We start from the raw sequence: 20,703 nt of genomic DNA, 5'->3' as shown, positions 1-20,703 counted from the left end.
ACATATTCGTATATACCAATAGATTGCAATAACTTTCAGATGAAAAGAACTTCAAACAAGGATGGCTTTTATCGTATCTAAGAACGCTCACTAACAACTCTTCACACGATTCAATCAGTGCCATCAAAGAGAGACGGATATCATCGCAGCAACAAAATTCGACATGGTTAATTTAACACCAGTGCGAAAGCGAATTTCTCTCGATGACCTGTCTGAGCATCACGAGTTAGCACGCTGCTGTGGGGATTCTCTCTGAAGCACCAAACGTTCGCTTATTCTCGTTTCGCGATCCGATTCTGTATGGGCAGTTGATAATTGCGATAAAATCATTTTACTATTGCCGCTTATTCTAACTATGTGCATATAACCTTTGTATAAGTTGTGTCTATGAAAATGTATGTGAATGCTCCACACAAGGGTTTTGAAATAATGCAACCTAGTATGAGAATCATTTGTAAATTTATCCAGCGAACTACCAAAATTAGGTTATAGCCGGGTATAAATAAACGATATAAAAAAATTTTCTTTTCAAGGGCCGTGAATTACTCAGAGTAGCATCTCTCTACCGGATTGAAAATGTTGTATACAATATAGAGAAATATCGAGCAGCCTCTGTCAAATTATCGGCAATCATAAACACAGACTTCAAATTTACCAAAAAAAAATCAAATAATTCGACATGTTTACGGAAATTTTAGAATCTTAAAGGTTTTCGGCACTTAGCATTTTTGGAAGACATAATCTGATACCAGTTATAATTTGAAGAAAATAATCTCACATTAACTGTATTATTCTCAAAAATATCGATATTTTTATAGCAATTTTTAAATATTACAGATTTTCGACACTGTGAAGTGAAATTATAGTGAACATATATGCAATTTTGTAAGCCATTGAATTTTGGCATTAGCTAAAGCGATCAGTAAATAGTTGCATATTTTCGAAAACATAAAAAGAATCGAATATTTTCAAAATTTGGAGTGTCAGGTTATTCGGTATTACGCGAGAAATGTTAATTATTAGTGACATGTAAAAAAACAAAGCGATAGTTCAATCGTAGTCCCAACTTTAAACAAGTGATGATACAAGCGCAGGATTGCATTCAGATGTAGTTGTATGGAAATATTGATTAAAAACTCCCAAATGGAAATAATTTCTATATCTCAGAGGTAATTGAACCGATTTTCATAAGATTAGAATTAAAAGAAAGACTTCGAGGTCCCAAAAGCGGCTATTCAAATTCATCTGGATCGGATTTCTTGTTTGGGAAGTACAGGGTGATGATTATGAAATCTGTATGCTTGAATAATTTGAAATGACGATGAAAAAACCTATCTCACACACCTAATAGTGTAATGACATCTGTCTCATCAAACGATTGTGGGAGAAATCTAAGCGATTTTTCGTTTGGAGTTTTCAACCATTAAAAAACAGGTGTCCAACACAGCCGAAGTGAGTTGCGATTATTTTTTAGTATTGAAATAATTTCTTGATGTACATAAATGTTCAGCTTTTGGCTTAGCATTCCTCACGAACTACCGAATACCGAATTAAAAAAAGTTCCGTGAAAAAATAATCCTTTTTGTAAAGTTTTTCAGCAAATTGAAACTGCTTCTAAAATATGTAGCTGAAATCATATGCAATCTAACAGATCGGCTGAAAAGTTCGTATCGTTTCTATGAGAGGGCGCCACTAGAATTAAATCCATACCATTTTCAGTTAGTACCAACCTTCAAAAGATACGTGTATAAATTTGACAGCTGTCTGATTATTAGTTTGTGAGATATTGCATTTTGAGTGAAGCTACTTTTGTTATTGTGAAAAAAATGGAAAAAAAGGAATTTCGTGTGTTGATGAAACACTACTTTTTGATGAAAAAAAGTGCCGCCGATACCAAAAAATGGCTTGATGAGTGTTATCCGGACTCTGCACCGGGCGAAGCAACAATTCTTAAGTGGTTTGCAAAATTTCGTACTGGTCATATGAGCACCGAAGACGATGAACGCAGTGGACGTCCAAAAGAGGCTGTTACAGATGAAAACGTGAAAAAAATCCACAAAATGATTTTCAATGACCGTAAAGTGAAGTTGATCGAGATAGCTGACACCTTAAAGATATCAAAGGGACGTGTTGGACATATTATTCACGAATATTTGAATATGAGAAAGCTTTGTGCAAAATGGGTGCCGCGTGAGCTCACAATCGATCAAAAACAACAACGAATTGATGATTCTGAGCAGTGTTTGGAGTTGTTGTATCGAAATAAAACCGATTTTTTTCGTCGATATATAACAATGGACGAAACATGTCTCCATCACTTCACTCCGGAGTCCACAATGCACCGTGTCACAAGTCGATGAAAACCATGCTGAAATTGAACGAATTGGGCTTCGAATTGCTCCCTCATCCACCGTATTCTCCAGATTTGGCCCCCAGTGACTTTTTCCTGTTCTCAGACCTCAAGAGAATGCTCGCTGGTGAAAAAATTAGAAGCAATGAAGAGGTAATCGCTGAAACTGAGGCCTATTTTGAGGCAAAGGACAAATCGTACTACAAAAATGGTATCGAAAAGTTGGAAGATCGCTATAATCGCTGTATCGCCTCTGATGGCAATTATGTTGAATAATAAAAACGAATTTTGGCAAAAAATGTGTGTTTCTATTAAACGATACGAACTTTTCAGCCGAACTGTTATTGGTGTATAAAACACATGTCATCGCTTTGATTTTAAAGAAATGTAACAAACAAAAAGTTTTCCATAATTCATGCCTGGATTTTTGCTTTCATTTTTCGGATCATGGTCATTTCGCTGAAAGACAAATGAAAAATGATAATGTTTCCTCCAGTTTTGTTGAACTACAATAGTAAAGAGTGTATCGAAAATAGGCTATTCACATACATTTGTGATGGCTTTTTATGCTCAGATCACAGCATGCTGTGCGTTTAGCTGTCAGCGCTCTCGCTTGTTTACTTGTGCGGTTGAAATCTGCGTTTTCAAAATGTCGCGTATTGAAAAGAAAGTGAAAATTAAGGTTCTGACACGTGGCTAAGTGAAAGGAGTATTACTATGCGAAAATTGGCGAAGCGGTTTGGAATTTATCATGCCAGTGTTAAAACCAGTTTGGGGTTAAAGTTTGGGGAACACTATTCTTTGGATGAGCTACCAGGAAGAGGCCGAAAACCCGGTTCTTCCAACCCGAAACTGGACCAGAAAGTGGTATCTCTAATCATGAAGAAAAAATCAATGACAATACGTGATTTGGCAGAATAGCAGAAACGAGTGTCGGAATGATTCAGCGAATCAAGAAGCGAAATCACCTGAAGACCTACAAGAAGCAGAAAATCTCGAAACAAAGTGTAGAACAGAAGAAGTGAGCAGCCATTCTCAATTGGCTTGCGGAAAAAGGTATAAATTTCGTTGAGAAAAATCTCAATCCACCAAATTGCCCTCAGCTTCGACCCATCGAACGTTACTGGGCAATCATGAAGAGGATCTTCAAGAAGACTGGTAAGGCAGTTAGGAATATGCAGGAGTTCAAAAAATTTTGGGCTCAAGCTTCCAAAAAATGCGATGCAACACTTGTCCGGAACTTGATGAAGAGCTTTCGATCAAAAGTTCGAAAATTCGTGAAGGATTAACTTAAATTTCATCCAGTTTTCATTATGCTCAAGTTTAACCTCGTACAATAAAGGATCAATTTTACGTTTAAATAAAATATCGTTTTTTATCATAATTTGAAAGAAAAACTTGTGGATAGCTTAGTGTCGATACACTCCTTCTTCTGAAATAATCCAGAAAGACTTGAATGATTTTTTAATTTTCTTTTTCATGTTATTTTTTCAGAATCCTAATCTCCCAGCCATTCACCAATCTTCATAATTTCAAATGGATAACCATTTCAGCGAAATGACCCATTCGGTAAAATGACTTTCAGTGAAATGACTTTCGGTAAAATGGCTTTCGAAGAAATGGCCCGCTCCCACATTTTTCATCAGAACTTCTTTTAAAAAAAGACTTTGATTGGAACTTTTTATAATAACTTTGAGTAGCCACATTTTTACTCATTGTGCTTTGATAGGTTTTATTACAAATAAATTTATCTTTCTAGTGGTGATGAAACTTTTGAAATCGGTCCAATAGTAGCAGAGATATCGTCAGTCAAAGTTAGCGATCCAACTTATTTACCCCGTTGATATTCGGAATGTTAATCAATATTCTGCTCCCAAGTGTCAGATATATATCCAAAATATATCCAAAACAGGCACAAATTAAAAAAAAAAATACTTGGAATCTTCAACTTGTTTTCAGTATTTTTCACAAACTGCCCAAATCTGTTCTTCATGCATCTCGAAAATTTCAATTTTTAATTCAATTTCTTTAAAAATTCACTTCATTCCTATTTTCGGAATATGTTAGAAATTTGTGTGGAAATTAGTTCAATTGATTCGATAAAAAAAGGAATTATTTCGTTGGGAGAAGTCCAACTTTGTGCTAAAAGCATGCAACCAAATTTTGATTCATCACTCTGTTAGTCTTTGATTGTTTTGATTGCTGCCATTTTACTTGTTGGTTGAACGATTCAACTTTACTTTGGTGACACAATTTTTGACATGGGACTACGTTTTCTCGTACTCGTACTCTTCAGGGTACATTTCTAGAAAAAGTCTATTTGCTCCAGAGTAGAGATGGACAAAACAGTTCATTTCTAAGAACCATTCAGTGATGCAGAGTTCTATTGAAAGAACTAGTTCTCCAGAGCCGTTCGTTCGTTCTATTCATAGTTGGTTTGTTTGTTCAAACACTAAACGAGAACTTACTTTTGTAAGCTTAAGCGAGGAAAAAAGATCCCTCGACTTTGAACTGAGGAACTACCGTTCTCGAAAAAAGAACTATAGCTCGTTCATTCTTTCAAAAGAACTAGTTCTTTTGAACCGTTCGCAAACGAATTCTCCATCTCTACTCCAGAGGTAAGATAGTTGTAAGATTGCTATCGAAGCGTGTATCTTTTTTTTTTTTTTTTATATCGTTTATTTATACCCGGTTTTAACCTAGTTGCGGTCGTTCACCGGGTATAAAGCGTGTATCTCTTATTGAAAGGACAACTTTTATTATTTTAATCAATACTCGTTTTATACTTTATGTCCAAGGAAAATGCCGTAAACATGGTTAGGAAAAGTTTGAATGAATTTTTTACCTTTATATGTACACTTAGGTCTCTTTTTACGCGGGGGATAAGTAAAAAAACGCTTAAAAACCTTAAAACCAGAAACATTTTTTTTTTGAAAAATATCGACTTCAGGACTTAAAAAACATTTTGAGATTTCCGAAATTGAAAATATTTTTTATGTCAAATGTCTCAGAAATGCATGAAATGTAGAGATATGGTGTAACTAGAGAAAAATATTTTTTTTGGTAAAGAACGACTTTTGGTCATCGAGAATTTGAAACCGCGTAATTTCGGAAATCCACGCAGAAAAAAAACTACAAAACTGAAATTTTTTTTATGCAAATTTTTTCATTCAAATGTCTTAGAGACGCATGAATCGTCCTGATTTTTGACTTTCCGAGTACATATACATCCTAGAGTACATATAATAAAATTATTCGGTACTTTTAAGAACCAATGAATCGATTCTAAAGAAATAGTTTTTTTTTGGGAAATCATGAAGCATCAAATGGAAATTATCTACTGCAGGTAGGTGATGAATATCAAGGCCTGCAATGAAAGTTCTAAGTCATCCCTGTGACATTACCAACTTCTAGTTTTGCTGCGTTACGTCCGGTTGATTCCAAATAGAACTGCTACACACAGAAGAATCAAAGTCGAAACGTATAGAATCTATTTCAAAAATCTACCAATCAAGTTCTATTAACACTTAACCTTTTTTTTTGAGAATGGGCTCCAATTTAACCCGAAGTAAAATTGATGCATGTTTTCCAATATATTCGGTGGGGTTCGATGCATGAGAGGGAGAGAGGTGATGTTACGATCGTTGTACCGGAATTAGTTCAAAAGTCCCCATAAGTGACTGCACAAGTGACGGTGCGGCTAATGCAGCGTGATACGTAGCTGTCAAAGTCAATCAATCAAAAGCTAGTTACAACGATCTACCCACGTACCTCTTTGGATTCTTTCTCCGAGATTGACGAACGGCCGGGAACGTAATTTTCTATCCGGCCGGGTTGATTTTTGTACTGCGAAGCACCGGATCGGATGGCAGCTCCTTGTAGTGTGTTGAATCTAAAATTAAAAGCAGAATTTACGATAGTTTAAATCAGTTTTGATTTTCAGATTTGGCCAAATAGTTACCGTGAGTAACTGTTGGGATTCAACGAGGTCGGGGTTCGTCTCCGATCCAGGGTGCTATATTTGATCGTGTAGTCTGAGTCGTAGTTCGGTTCCGGTTCCGATTGATAGCCGGCAGATTTGTACGGGTAGTTGCCTGGTTTATTTGGGCGAGAAAGAGAAGAAGGAAACAAAAACAATTGAAACGTCAGCTAAGAGCTTTTCTGTTCCCTTCCCATAACCAGTCATGCAACAGTGAGTTGATTGGTGATGACACAACAAAGCTATGCGGGGGTGAGTGAGATGATTTTGCGCCAGTATTTTTCCCAGAAAGAATACATTTGAGTGTGTGTGTGCTTTGATGGAGTGTCACAATCTTCCAAATAGAAAAGCTACTTTTTTTTCTTAAAGAAGAAACCTGACAGCCGAAATCAAGATTAATGACGCTGACTAGGTGGGCGGCTTTTAAAGCAACAAGCGGCGGTTAGATGGGTGAATTTGCTAGGCTTTTGTTAGTCACGCAGTGCTATAATGTGAAAAGTTTTCTCAATCGTGTTTGCAGTACAAGTGTTGATTGTCGATTCTCCCGATGCTGCGGGAGTTCGATTTCCCACAAAGTCGGAGAAAAGTCACGGTATTACAATTCCTTTTGCGAGGAATTTCACCATTCTGCAACCGAACACAAGAACATAGAGGTCCATAACAAGTCTAATGAGAAAATGTTCAACGCAGATGCATATCTACGGATTTTTACTCTCTCTACGGAACTAGCAAATTATGTCTGTCTGGTTTTCCATATCATAAATCTACAATCTAAATGAAACCAATATAAAATTTTTGATAAACTGCAATTGCCCCTTAGAAATAAGTAACAGTTCGGCTGAAAAGTTCGTATCGTTTAATAGAAACACATTTTTTTGCCAAAATTCGTTTTTATTATTCAACATAATTGCGATCAGAGGCGATACAGCGATTATAGCGATCTTCCAGCTTTTCGATACCATTTTTGTAGTACGATTTGTCCTTTGCCTCAGAATAGGCCTCAGTTTCAACGATTACCTCTTCATTGCTTCTAAATTTTTTACCAGCGATCATTCTCTTGAGGTCTGAGAACAGGAAAAAGTCACTGGGGGCCAAATCTGGAGAATACGGTGGATGAGGGAGCAATTCGAAGGCCAATTCGTTCGGAGACTTTTCACAATATAACAATAAATACAACACCTCGAATTCACAACACAAGGCAAGTTAATCATCTTTCGCAATCTCGTGCATTTTCAAATTTTGGTCAGAAACGAATTACATTCATTGGTCCAGCAATATATAATAAACTGCCCAGAGAGATACAGAACATTACACATCGTCACTTGTTCAAATCCAGCATCAAAAACTACTTAAGAACTCGTATACGCCAATTACTAATCTAAGTTATTAATTATGTATTTGTGTCTTTTATTCCTATGTGTTATATGTAAACCGTCTACAAACAGCTAAATGTAATTATTAATTCAACGCGTTAGAATCACCTAAATTGTAACTATTCTTGTTAATATATGTGCTTCTTTAAAAGGACAAATAATCCACTAGAAGCACACTTTTCGTTTTTGTCATATTTAGTATATCTCTCTAATCATTAATGTTACTTCAAGAACTTTAATATTTTCAGCCATTTTAGATATAGTATAGTAGTAATTCAATATTTGTTTTATAATTGTTGTTGCCAATGGCTGAAAATGGTGCCCATTACCAGGGGGCTCAAATGCGAGCCTTTTGGTGTGGGGGAGAGTGGAGGGTTAATAAAAAAAAAAAAAATTCAGCATGGTTTTCATCGACTTGTGACACGGTGCATTGTCTTGATGAAACAAAACTTTTTTCTTCTTCATTGAGGCCGTTTCTACACGTATCTTTTGAAGGTTGGTACTAACTGAAAATGGCATGGATTTAATTCTAGTGGCGCCCTCTCATAGAAACGATACGAACTTTTCAGCCGATCAGTTAGAACTATTTTCTTTTACTGCATTCACTGATGCTGTATGATATTCGAAGCGATATTTAAGCTACTCTGATTTGTTTGAACGAAATATATAACGAGTCGTTTCATTCCATACACTTTTAATAGCCAAACTAACGGTGGGAAATGTCAGAAACAATAGTGCAGGGTCGACGTGGATACACAATGGCTTTTTTATATAGTAGCATCGTAAGACTAAATCAATTTCTAACCATTTAATTAGATTACATAATTATTGTTCGGTTCAAAATAGTAGGGCTTACGCTGAACGATAGTTCATTGTGGTTAACCACATTTAATGAAAAAGAAGTATCTATGACTATCTTCTTAACACAACTTTGAACTGAATCCGTTTGCAAGTCACCGTCACCGTCGATAAATCATTTTTTTAATGTAATTATTAATTAAATAATTAATCCATTAACAAACCACTGAGATACAAGCGCCTCAAATCAGGTCCGAAAAATCTATTGCCGGTACTTCTGAATTGGCCTGCTAGTTCCCGTAGAACCAACAACTGATGGGTATTCAATATACTCAAGCGAACACGGTGTGTAGTAGACGGAGAAAGACATCTACGCACACAAACGCAACTATCAAGCGAGCGAATGGATATAACTCCACTCACTGCGTGGAGAACGATTCAATACTCCTGAAGAAGCTGTTGAAGAGTGCGAAAACCATGTTTTGGGGGTATCTCAAGAAGTTCCACTCTTCTTGTAATGAAAACTGTCCCAAGCGTATTGCAAAAGTGTGTTGATCATCTAGGAGAATATTTTGAAATGCAATAAAACTGTTTCCTCCTAAGTATAATACTGCTTTCATTTACTTATTCCGACTGTAAATTGCATTTGCTAGCAAGTGCGACTGTATGAATTAATATGCTCCATTTACCTGTCAAGCAAATGTGTGCTTGTATGGCTCAGTCGATTAAGGGACGTACTTTATGATCCTGTAATTCTCGGTTCAAGTCGCCGCTCTCGTTATCAGTTTTTAGTGTATTTTATTTCATTGAATATCAGGCCATGGAATTTTCAAACAACACAACAAAGTCGAAAGTCATTCGTAATGTTCGAAGTGAGCACACGCGTTTTTTTAACAATCGACATCGGTAAGACGAAGGTGCCTATCACAGCAGAGGCTGTAGTATAGGCATTAAATAAATGTGATAAAAAGTAGCATCCCCGCAAGTGAGTTCTGTCTGTGCACCGGTTTTGTATCGGTATCAACAGTAGACGCTATTGTGCTATCCTCGGGCAGCAGTTATTTCTATTGTTTGCTACCCGCATCGCAGCAGCCAAATCCTGAGTCAAGGTCACGCTGAAGCACAACGAAGGAGTGAAGGAGCAACTCACCTAACAGCTTACCGTGACATACTGTTAAGTATTTTCTCAAACTTTTTCTTTCAACTTTTACTATTCATATATTTTCTTTTCATTTTATTTCTTTCTTTCTCATTTCAAGTGCGGGAGACTTCTTTACTCCCGCACTTTAAATATGAATATTGATGACAGTGGGGGTGTCTCGGAGGAGGGCGAAGCTGAACGAATGAACGAAGAACATTTAGAGGCTGAGTTTGCTTCCGAGATGCCATCTACCCCTCCTATACCATCTCCCCCTCCGATACCATCTCCCCCTCCGATACCATCTCCCTCTCCGATGCCATCTCCCTCTCCGATGCCTCCATTTCCCTCTAAGATATTGCCTGCTCGCCAAAAAGTTTACCAAGACGATGGCTCGGGGGGTCCGTGGGTGGTATACTTCCGGCCCAAATTAAAGTCTCTCAGAGTTTTAAATATTGCTCGGGACCTGGAAAAACATTACTCGGCAATAAAAACAATAGATAAGGTTTCGCCAAACAAGTTACGCGTTGTTGTGTCCGACCTGAAGCAAGCAAACGAGATTGCTACCAGCGAGTTGTTCACGAAGGAGTACCGCGTGTACGTCCCGTCTCATGTGGTGGAGATCGACGGTGTGGTCCGTGACGAAAGTCTGACAATCGAAGATCTGATGAAGGACGGGGTAGGCCGTTTCAAAAACCCCGACCTTCAACCAGTGAAAATTTTGGAGTGCAAGCAATTGCACTCCAAATCGATAGATGGTAAATTTTACCAATCGGACTCATTTCGCGTGACTTTTGCCGGATCTGCACTTCCAAATTATTTGGTAGTGAGTGGAGTTCGTCTACCTGTTCGGCTGTATGTACCGCGGGTAATGCATTGTACAAGCTGCAAACAGCTAGGTCATACGGCAACCTATTGTTGCAACAAACTGCGATGCGGCAAATGCGGAGAGGCCCATGAGGACGATCTCTGCAGAAGAGCAGTGGAAAAGTGTTGCTACTGCGGGGAGAATCCTCATGATCTTTCGGTGTGCCCTACGTACATACAACGTGCGGAGAAATTGAAGCGATCCGTGAAAGAACGTTCCAAACGTTCTTATGCGGAAATCTTAAAAAGAACCACTCCATCGACCCCTGAGAACCCGTTTGCAATCTTGCCAGTTGAAGAGGATAACTCTGACGACCCAGGCGAAGGACCTTCCTACACACAGGTTGAAGGAAGCAGGAAAAGACAAAATCTGGCTTCTCCCAAGCTTCCTCGTAAAGGCCTCAGACTGTCCTCTTCGTCACAAAAGAACCAAACGGAAACAAAAAGTGCTGACTCAAAACCGAAGCAAACACCTCCTGGGTTCAAAAAACTTAGGGATGATAAGGAGTACCCAGCACTTCCTGGGGCATAAAAAAACCCGAATGACCCCAAAGCACCACCAGAAAATCCAACAAACGCTGGATTATTGAAATTTTCTGATATCGTGGACTGGATATTAACAGCCTTCAATATTACTGATCCTCTGAAAAGCTTCCTAACTGCTCTACTGCCAACAGTAAGGATATTTTTAAAACAGTTGACTGAACAATGGCCCCTCCTTGCAGCGATCGTATCTTTTGATGGATAATTTACCACTGAGAATCGAAGATATGATCATTGTGCTTCAGTGGAATTGCAGAAGTATCATCCCAAAACTTGATTCTTTCAAACACTTAATACATACTCATAATTGCGATGTATTCTCCTTGAGTGAAACTTGGCTTACTTCTAACATCAACCTCGACTTCCATAATTTTAACATAATCCGCCTGGACCGAGAAGACTCTTATGGAGGGGTACTTTTAGGGATTAAAAAGTGCTATTCATTTTATCGTATTAACCTCCCCTCGACACCGGGAATTGAAGTTGTTGCTTGCCAAATTAATATTAAAGGCAAAGATCTATGTATAGCTTCTATCTACATTCCTCCCAGAGTCTCGATAGGGCATCGTCGGCTTGCAGACATCATAGAACTTCTTCCTTCACCGCGGCTGGTTTTAGGGGACTTTAACTCGCATGGTACAGGATGGGGCTGCTTATATGATGATAATCGTTCTTCGTTAATCCAAGATCTGTGTGACAACTTCAATTTGACAATTCTAAACACGGGAGAAATGACACGGAACCCTAGACCGCCAGCACAACCAAGTGCGCTGGATTTATCCCTTTGCTCGACTTCGCTACAGTTAGATTGCAAGTGGAAGGTAATCTGTGATCCTCACGGTAGCGATCACTTGCCGATCATAGTTTCTATCACCAACCGTGGAAGACCATCGGAAACAATCAATGTTTCGTACGATTTCACACGAAACATTGATTGGAAACGTTACGCGAGCTCGATATCTGAGAAACTAGAAACATCACAGGAGCTTCCTCCGGAGGAAGAGTATACATTTTTGGCTGGCTTGATTCTTGACACCGCAATTCAAGCTCAGACGAAACGACTACCTAGCGCGCAAACTAGTATACGTTCTCCCAACCCATGGTGGGACAAAGAGTGCTCAGAGCTGAAAACGAAAAAAGCTTCAGCCTTCATCTCGTTTAGAAGGAACGGAACTCCAGATAATTATCGGAAATACGCGGCGTTAGAATTTCAAATGAAAAGTCTGATTAAAGCTAAGAAAAGCGGGTACTGGCGAAGGTTTGTTGACGGATTAACGAGAGAAACAGCAATGAGCACTCTTTGGAATACGGCCCGTCGCATGCGCAATCGAAATCACGCGAACGAAAGCGAGGAATATTCTAACCGCTGGATATTTGATTTCGCTAAGAAAGTATGTCCTGATTCTGTTCCGGAACAGAAGATATCCCGCGTCGCGACATTGAATACAAACGAAACACCGTTTTCGATGGTAGAGTTCTCACTTGCGCTCTTGTCGTGTAACAATAGAGCCCCGGGGTTAGACAGAATTAAATTCAACTTGTTGAAAAATCTGCCCGACTCTGCCAAAAGGCGCTTGTTGAATTTATTCAACAAGTTCCTCGAGGGTAATACTGTCCCACACGAATGGAGAGAAGTGAGAGTTATTACTATTCAAAAACCTGGAAAACCAGCCTCCGATCACAATTCGTATCGGCCGATTGCTATGCTTTCCTGTATTCGGAAATTGTTGGAAAAAATGATTCTCTTCCGTCTAGACAATTGGGTCGAAACAAATGGATTGCTTTCAGGTACACAATTTGGGTTCCGCAGGGGCAAAGGAACGAACGATTGTCTAGCGTTGCTCTCAACAGAAATTCAAATGGCATTTGCTCGTAAAGAACAAATGGCATCAGTTTTCCTCGACATCAAGGGGGCATTCGATTCAGTTTCCATTAACGTTCTATCTGAGAAGTTGCATCAGCATGGTCTTTCACCAGTTTTGAACAACTTTTTATATAATCTATTGTCCGAGAAACACATGCATTTTGAGCATGGTGATTTGACGACAAAGCGATTCAGTTACATGGGTCTTCCTCAGGGCTCATGCTTAAGCCCCCTTTTATACAACTTTTACGTAAATAACATTGATGAATGTATCAACACATCTTGCACGCTAAGACAACTTGCCGACGACAGCGTTGTGTCCATTATAGGACCCAAAGCTGCCGATCTCCAAGGACCATTGCAAGATACCCTCGATAACTTGTCGACATGGGCTTTTCAAATGGGTATCGAGTTCTCTACGGAGAAAACTGAGCTGGTTGTATTTTCAAGGAAGCGAGAACCTGCGCAATTACAGCTTCAACTAGGGGGTGAAACCATAGCTCAGGTTTTCACATTTAAATATCTCGGGGTCTGGTTCGATTCCAAAGGTACCTGGGGATGTCACATTAGGTATTTGAAACGAAAATGCCTACAGAGAATCAATTTCCTTCGTACAATAACCGGAACTTGGTGGGGCTCTCACCCAGGAGACCTGATCAGGTTGTACAAAACGACGATATTGTCAGTAATGGAATATGGATGTTTCTGTTTCCGCTCCGCTACGAATATTCATTTCATTAAACTGGAAAGAATTCAGTATCGTTGTTTACGTATTGCCTTGGGTTGCATGCAATCAACCCATACGATGAGTCTTGAAGTGCTGGCGGGCGTCTTACCGTTGAAAAACAGGTTCTGGGATCTCTCATATCGACTGCTAATCCGATGCGACATTTTGAATCCGATGGTGATAGAAAACTTTGAAAAGCTCGTCGAGCTTAATTCACAAACCCGTTTTATGTCCTTGTATTTTGACTACATGGCTCAGAATATAAAACCTTCTTCGTTTGTTCCCAATCGTGTTCATTTTGTGGATACTTCTAATTCTACTGTGTTTTTTGACACATCCATGAAAGAAGAAATTCGTGAAATCCCGGATCCTGTACGCCCTCAAGAGATCCTAAAAATTTTTAATAATAAATTTAAAGAAGTCGACTGTAATAAAATGTTTTACACTGACGGATCATATCTAGACGGGTCCACTGGCTTCGGTATATTCAATGTAAATTTCACCGCTTCCTATAAACTCAGTGATCCAGCTTCAGTTTACGTCGCAGAACTAGCTGCAATTCAGTATACCCTTGAGATCATTGACACTCTGCCCACAGATCACTACTTCATTGTATCGGACAGTCTCAGTTCCATTGAGGCTCTCCGTTCAGTGAAGCCTGGAAAGCACTCACCGTATTTCCTGGGGAAAGTACGGGAACAATTGAGTGCTTTATCTGCAAAATCATACCAGATTACCTTGGTTTGGGTCCCCTCACATTGTTCCATACGGGGCAATGAGAGGGCGGACTCGTTAGCCAAGGTGGGCGCACTAGAAGGTGATATCTATGAAAGACCAATCTGCTTCAATGAATTTTTCAGTTGCTGTCGTCAGAAAACTCTAGCTAGCTGGCAGAATACATGGAATAGTGGAACTCTGGGACGATGGTTACACTCAATAATCCCACAGGTATCGACGAAAGCTTGGTTCCGGGGGTTAGACGTGAGCCGAGACTTTATTCGTGTAATGTCAAGGCTCATGTCTAATCATTATATGTTCAGCGCGCATCTCCGTCGTGTGGGGCTCGCCGAGAGTGGTGTCTGCGTTTGCGGTGAGGGTTATCATGACATCGAACATGTTGTTTGGACATGTGTCGAGTATTGTGATGCCAGGTCCCAACTCATAGGTTCCCTTCGGGCCCGAGGTATACCACCCTTCGTACCAGTCCGCGACGTCTTGGCAACTCGAAATCTTCCTTATATGACTCTCATCTATAACTTCTTGAAAACTATCAATGCTCAAATTTAGTGCTCTCCCTATCTCTTTCTCGTCTACAGCTCTACCGCACTCTTCTTTACGTTGCTGGAAGTATGGCCTCTGTAAACGATGCTTCGGAGCATGCACCTGCCTTGAACTGACTGAGTTGCTGGAAGCTACCCAAAAACGTCACATCAACGTCAGAACACACCAGAACAAATTGGCTCAAATGGCACGTTCCCCATGAAGATTCATCGAACGCAAAATGTGTCTAAAAGATGTATGCCACAAACCAATGATGTATTCAAATTTCAATTCAATACTGTGTAGGTCCCACCCTCCCTATGTCCCCTTACTAACTGGGGAGTATGCCGCCCCGTAATACGGCATCCCTTTCTCTCTCCCTAACAACAAGACAATCGGCCACGTTAAGCTAAAGCAAATGAGCCTAATAAAAATTTTATTTAAAAAAAAAAAAAAGTCGAAAGTCAAAAGTCAAGAGTCACAAAAGTCACAAAAGTCACAAAAGTCACAAAAGCCACAACAATCACAAAAGTCACAAGTCACAAAAGTCACAACAATCACAAAAGTCACAAAAGTCACAAAAGTCACAAAAGTCACAAAAGCCACAACAATCACAAAAGTCACAAGTCACAAAAGTCACAACAATCACAAAAGTCACAAAAGTCACAAAAGTCACAAAAGTCACAAAAGTCACAAAAGTCATAAAAGTCACAAAAGTCACAAAAGTCACAAAAGTCACAAAAGTCACAAAAGTCACAAAAGTCACAAAAGTCACAAAAGTCACAAAAGTCACAAAAGTCACAAAAGTCACAAAAGTCACAAAAGTCACAAAAGTCACAAAAGTCACAAAAGTCACAAAAGTCACAACAATCACAAAAGTCACAAAAGTCACAAAAGTCACAAAAGTCACAAAAGTCATAAAAGTCACAAAAGTCACAAAAGTCACAAAAGTCACAAAAGTCACAAAAGTCACAAAAGTCACAAAAGTCACAAAAGTCACAAAAGTCACAAAAGTCACAAAAGTCACAAAAGTCACAAAAGTCACAAAAGTCACAAAAGTCACAAAAGTCACAAAAGTCACAAAGGTCACAAAAGTCGCAAACGTCTTAAAAGTCACAAAAGTCTCAGAAGTCAAAAATCACAGAAGCCAAAAATCACAGAAGCCAAAAGTCCAGAAGTTAAAAGTCACAAAAGTCATGAGTCGGTTCCGGAATTGTAGGGCTCAACGAGAGGAAGTAAAATACGCCAAAATTCTCAAAATTTTGCTCATAACTATTCGATTTATAGATTCACAATCGTTTGGTCAAACGAGTTGACTTCGACTATTCAGTTCTCCGGTTTCTGGCTTCGGAAGTATAGGAAATGCATGTATTTATGTCGCCATCATTTAAACCAGGGGCTCCCAAAGTGGTCGATATAGACCCCTTGGGGTCGATATCCTTTTTGCGGGGGTCGACGTAAACGAAAACTGACTATGGGGGTCAACGATGTCTAGAAATCGACTCCCTATTGTTTGATATAAGTTGTTATTTGAAATATTCATGCTAAAAAAGTAGTGTTTATTTGACCATTCGCGAAAATTGGTAAGTATTTTACATCAATATTAAAAAAGCAAGAAATTTAATTTTAAAGGAATTTGTGAATGGGGGTCTGAGGCCTTAGTAAATTTTAGTTAAGGGATCCATGACCCAAAATAGTTTGGGGACCCCTGCTTTAGAGGATTGCAAGATCGTCAATACTGTTGACAAAGTTTTCCGTGAAATAAGGAAAACACACGCAAGACGCAAAATCATTCGTCATGCAAGCTCTCACACATCGGTTCAAACAACCGAATATTTGAGCACCCAAAACGTCGAAGTGATGGACCACCCGCCCTATATTCTCGACTTGACACCTAAAGACTTCTGTTTTGTTCCCTTCCGTGAAGAATAAACTGCGTGGAGAACGATTATAAAAAGAGTTATGTAAAAAGAGGTAACGTAAAAAAAGTGTACGTGAACGGAGGTTTGAGTATAGCCAAATATTTTCAACGGAGAAATTTTTGTTGTTCCTAATATTTTTTAATTCATGAAACATGGACATCTGGTATAATCTCGACAAGAATTGGTTTGAAAAAATCTGCTTCGGGAATTACAAAATTTTTAAAATTTTCGAAATCGAAGTCACAGTCTTCATAGTCTGATGGTGACTTCGCCTCTAGCGCGAACCAGAACCAGAGAACCAAAATTTTTACTGTTCAAAACGTCTCCGAAAAGCATAAATTCCTTTTTTTCTTTGAATAATTGCAGTTTTTACTTATATTCTTCCATTTTTAGCGAAATTACTTGGGGTGCCGGTAATCGAACACTTTTTTTGAAATAGCCATAATTAATCACTTTACTAAATTGATAATAAAATTTCTTTAATCGGTTGAATCAACTTAATTTCTTATTCAGTTGTTAGTTAGGGACTTTAGCTTTCCATTGATGTATGTATGTCCGCACAATGTGCACTTAGTCAAAAGTTATAAGCTTAAAAGAAAAGTTAGCCGGTAACCGAACACTCTCCCCTATATAGAATTAAAAAATACCTTTAAAAAGAAAAATAATTAAAAACCATAGACATTATGACAATCAATTATCTGATTTGAAAATAAATCATTATGAATTTTGTTGACTTAAAACAGAAGAAAAATGTCAAAGCTCAAAAACAAACTGAGGTTTCTTACAAAAAATGTTTTAAATGATTAATTTGTGCACTGTTTTAGTTTATATTGAACTAAAAATTACCTTATAAATGGGAAATGATAAACTATTGAAATCACTGAAATAAATCATCCGATAACTATTCGCTTTTGTTTTTATTCACTTGTGTTCGATAAAATGTGTTCTACGAAAAATGTACTGTTTTTTCAATGTCTATGAGCTGTATTTTTTATATGTACCGCAAAATGCACCGTTTTTCGTAAAAAAATCCAACCATAAAAACTAAGTATTTTCCGGATGTGTAAATAATACCCAATCTCAATTCTTTTAAATTCATACACTCAGGTGCCACGAACTATTAAAAAATAAAAATAATAACTTGAGAACGACTGAGGGAGGAGAAATTACTCGTACTTCAAGTAAATTCAAGAACATTTTTGATTTCAGATAATACGCTACGCTGAGTTATGGTGTTCACCACGAAACGTGATTTTCAAAAGGAAATCTAGTCTCAAGAGTGGTTTTGGAGAATTCTCTGTTTCCGCCTTATTTTTCAATATTTATATACGTGAATTAAACTAAATATTCTTTAAATAATGCTTTATAACGTAAAAGAAGTTTGAATAAGTTTGCTTAAGCTGTTTCTGCGTAAAAAAATACTTAAACAGTGTTTTTGATTTAAATTATCCCTTACTCCCCCGTTAAGAAACGTTTTCGTCCATCGGTTCCAAAAATTTGATTACAAACTACAGCTGGACATAGTTTATTTTCGTTTTACTTTTGTCATATTAATTGAATACCATGCATCTTTTAATTGACATGATTTTTAGGCAGTCCGGCTTACATATAATATGCTAAACACACACAAAATATCATGATATGAGAAACAATACCACAGAATAAAGATTATCAATACTAATGTATTTATAAAAATCTATGACGCTATATATAACTATCTTTAAATAAAAAGAAACGTATTCAGAAATTCAAAGTCGATAGCAGCTTTCGACCATTTCTTATCGAGTTTCATCGTTTATGAGCTCGATTGTTTTGTTTTCATAATGCCAAAGCTTCTCGATATTATTTATTTATTTATTTAATTATTTATTTATTCATTTATTTATTTATTTATTTATTTATTTATTTATTTATTTATTTATTTATTTATTTATTTATTTATTTATTTATTTATTTATTTATTTATTTATTTATTTATTTATTTATTTATCTATTATCACCGGACATTACAGTCTAAATGATATGTGTGGGGAAAAGCCCTTTTGAGTGTACCAAAACATTTCAATGGCACCATTCTCAAAGAGACATAAAAACGACTATCTTTTCCAATACTCTAAAATTTACACATAGTACATACAAAATTGTCTTTGTTAATAAACAAAACTAAACAAACATCATACGTTAATCATACAAACACCTATAAATAGTATACATAAATATCACGGGTCACGCTATGGTAGATTCCTGAGAGCTAATTGTATGAATCTTTTCTGAACTTTTTTCAGTTTTAGGCACCAAGTTAACTGATACAGATTCCAACCTGGCGATGAAAACTGGTTAGGCCGAACCAAGGAGCAAAAAAGAGATTTTAAGCTATATGGATCAGTAAAGTCACGGGATATTTTAGATATGAAGCCCAGTTGTCGACTCGCTTCTTTAGTTATATGAGCCATGTGGGAGCTAAAGCTCAGTTTGTGGTCCAATATAATGCCAAGATCACTGATTTCATTGACTCTACGTAACGGTATACCATCAATGCTGTAACTGAAGATGATCAGATCGCTCTTCCTATGAAAAATCGTTACGGCACATTTAGCGATGCCAATGGTCAGCTGATTTGTTCGACACCAATCCACGAAGCTATTCAATAGTGTTTGCAATCGAACGCAGTCTTCGGTCGAATTCACTGCTAAATAGAGTTTGAGATCGTCAGGAAATATTAGTTTACATCCAGTACTCAAAACGGAAGCTACATCATTATAAAAGAGTATGAAAAGCAGGGGACCCAGATTACTACCCTGTGGTCTCCTGATCCATTGGAAAATACGGATGATTCGCAAGAACCCAGTTTTACACGAATGATTCTGTGGGTAAGGTAAGACCGTTGCCAAGTAGTTAGCTTGTGTCTGGCTCCGAGCAGACTGAATTTGTGCTTTCAGGTCGGTGTATATAACATCTACCTGTAATTTATTCGCCATTTGCTCGATACATGTTCACGTATCTCCTTTTTTAAACACTGGAAATATGTAGGATTGTTTCCGAATTTAAGGAAACTTTGCCTCATTAAATGATTGGTTGAAGTTTTGAGATGATGGTACCGATAAAGCAGCTGCACTGCTTGCCATAGCCTTTGTTCACCGGACGTAGCGAAACTGAAATATTGAACGCGATTTATCGCGATGAATAAGCTGGAACTGATCAGATGCGCACGAACAAAATGATACACACTTCACGAGTTTAGTAGTTTTTACCGCTAGACGATCAATAATTCAAAGGATATCAAGGATAAAAACAAATAACGTGAACACCTTGCTGTATTGACATATTCCTGCTTCGAGTGATTTCGAACGGAACTCGACGATCGAGAACCATAATACAAAACATAATTGATTCGATAAAATTTTAGTCGAATCGAGATACATAATGCCACTACAGGTTTCGACGCTTCGTGCATTTTTAAGACAAAACAAGAAAACTGCGTAGCTTTGGAAATCCGCGTGAAAAAACCGCAAAACTAAAGAAATTTTTTTGTTGACTCAAATGTCAAAAATTCATGAAATGTGGATTTGATTTTTTTGAAAAAAAAATCGACTTCGGAAGTCCGTGTAACAAAAAACGGCCTAACTTCGCAAGTCCGCGTAAAGAAAATCGAATAGCTTCGTAACTTCGCATAAATAAACCGTGTTGCTTCGGAAGTCTGTGTAAGAAAGTGTCCGTGTGAAAAAACGCATAAAAACCGCTTTAAAAAGACATCAGTGTATAACATTGCTTAATGTATCTCCTTCATGAAAAATCCTTTTCTGAATCACAAGGATCTACACTCAAACCTTCGTTTACGAAAACTTTTTTTTATGTTACTCTTATTACGAACCAAATCCCAAA

General features: G+C 37.8%; 1 protein-coding gene across 2 annotated transcripts in view; it reads right to left on the bottom strand.

The window, feature by feature from the left end:
- LOC131435823 (sorbin and SH3 domain-containing protein 1) overlaps positions 1-20,703 on the bottom strand; it is a 200,937-nt gene that overhangs the window by 88,270 nt on the left and 91,964 nt on the right. For both annotated transcript variants that reach the window (XM_058604038.1, XM_058604039.1), the window contains exons 9-10: positions 6,312-6,444; positions 6,122-6,242 (exon numbers count right to left, since the gene is read on the bottom strand). In XM_058604038.1, the coding sequence (XP_058460021.1) occupies positions 6,122-6,242; positions 6,312-6,444 (254 nt within the window). The remainder of the gene's footprint in view (positions 1-6,121; positions 6,243-6,311; positions 6,445-20,703) is intronic.

Source organism: Malaya genurostris, chromosome 3, assembly GCF_030247185.1.
Source record: "Malaya genurostris strain Urasoe2022 chromosome 3, Malgen_1.1, whole genome shotgun sequence".
NCBI lineage: Eukaryota > Metazoa > Arthropoda > Insecta > Diptera > Culicidae > Malaya > Malaya genurostris.
Note: the sequence above shows the minus strand (reverse complement) of the source record. Positions and strands in the feature narration are given on the sequence as shown.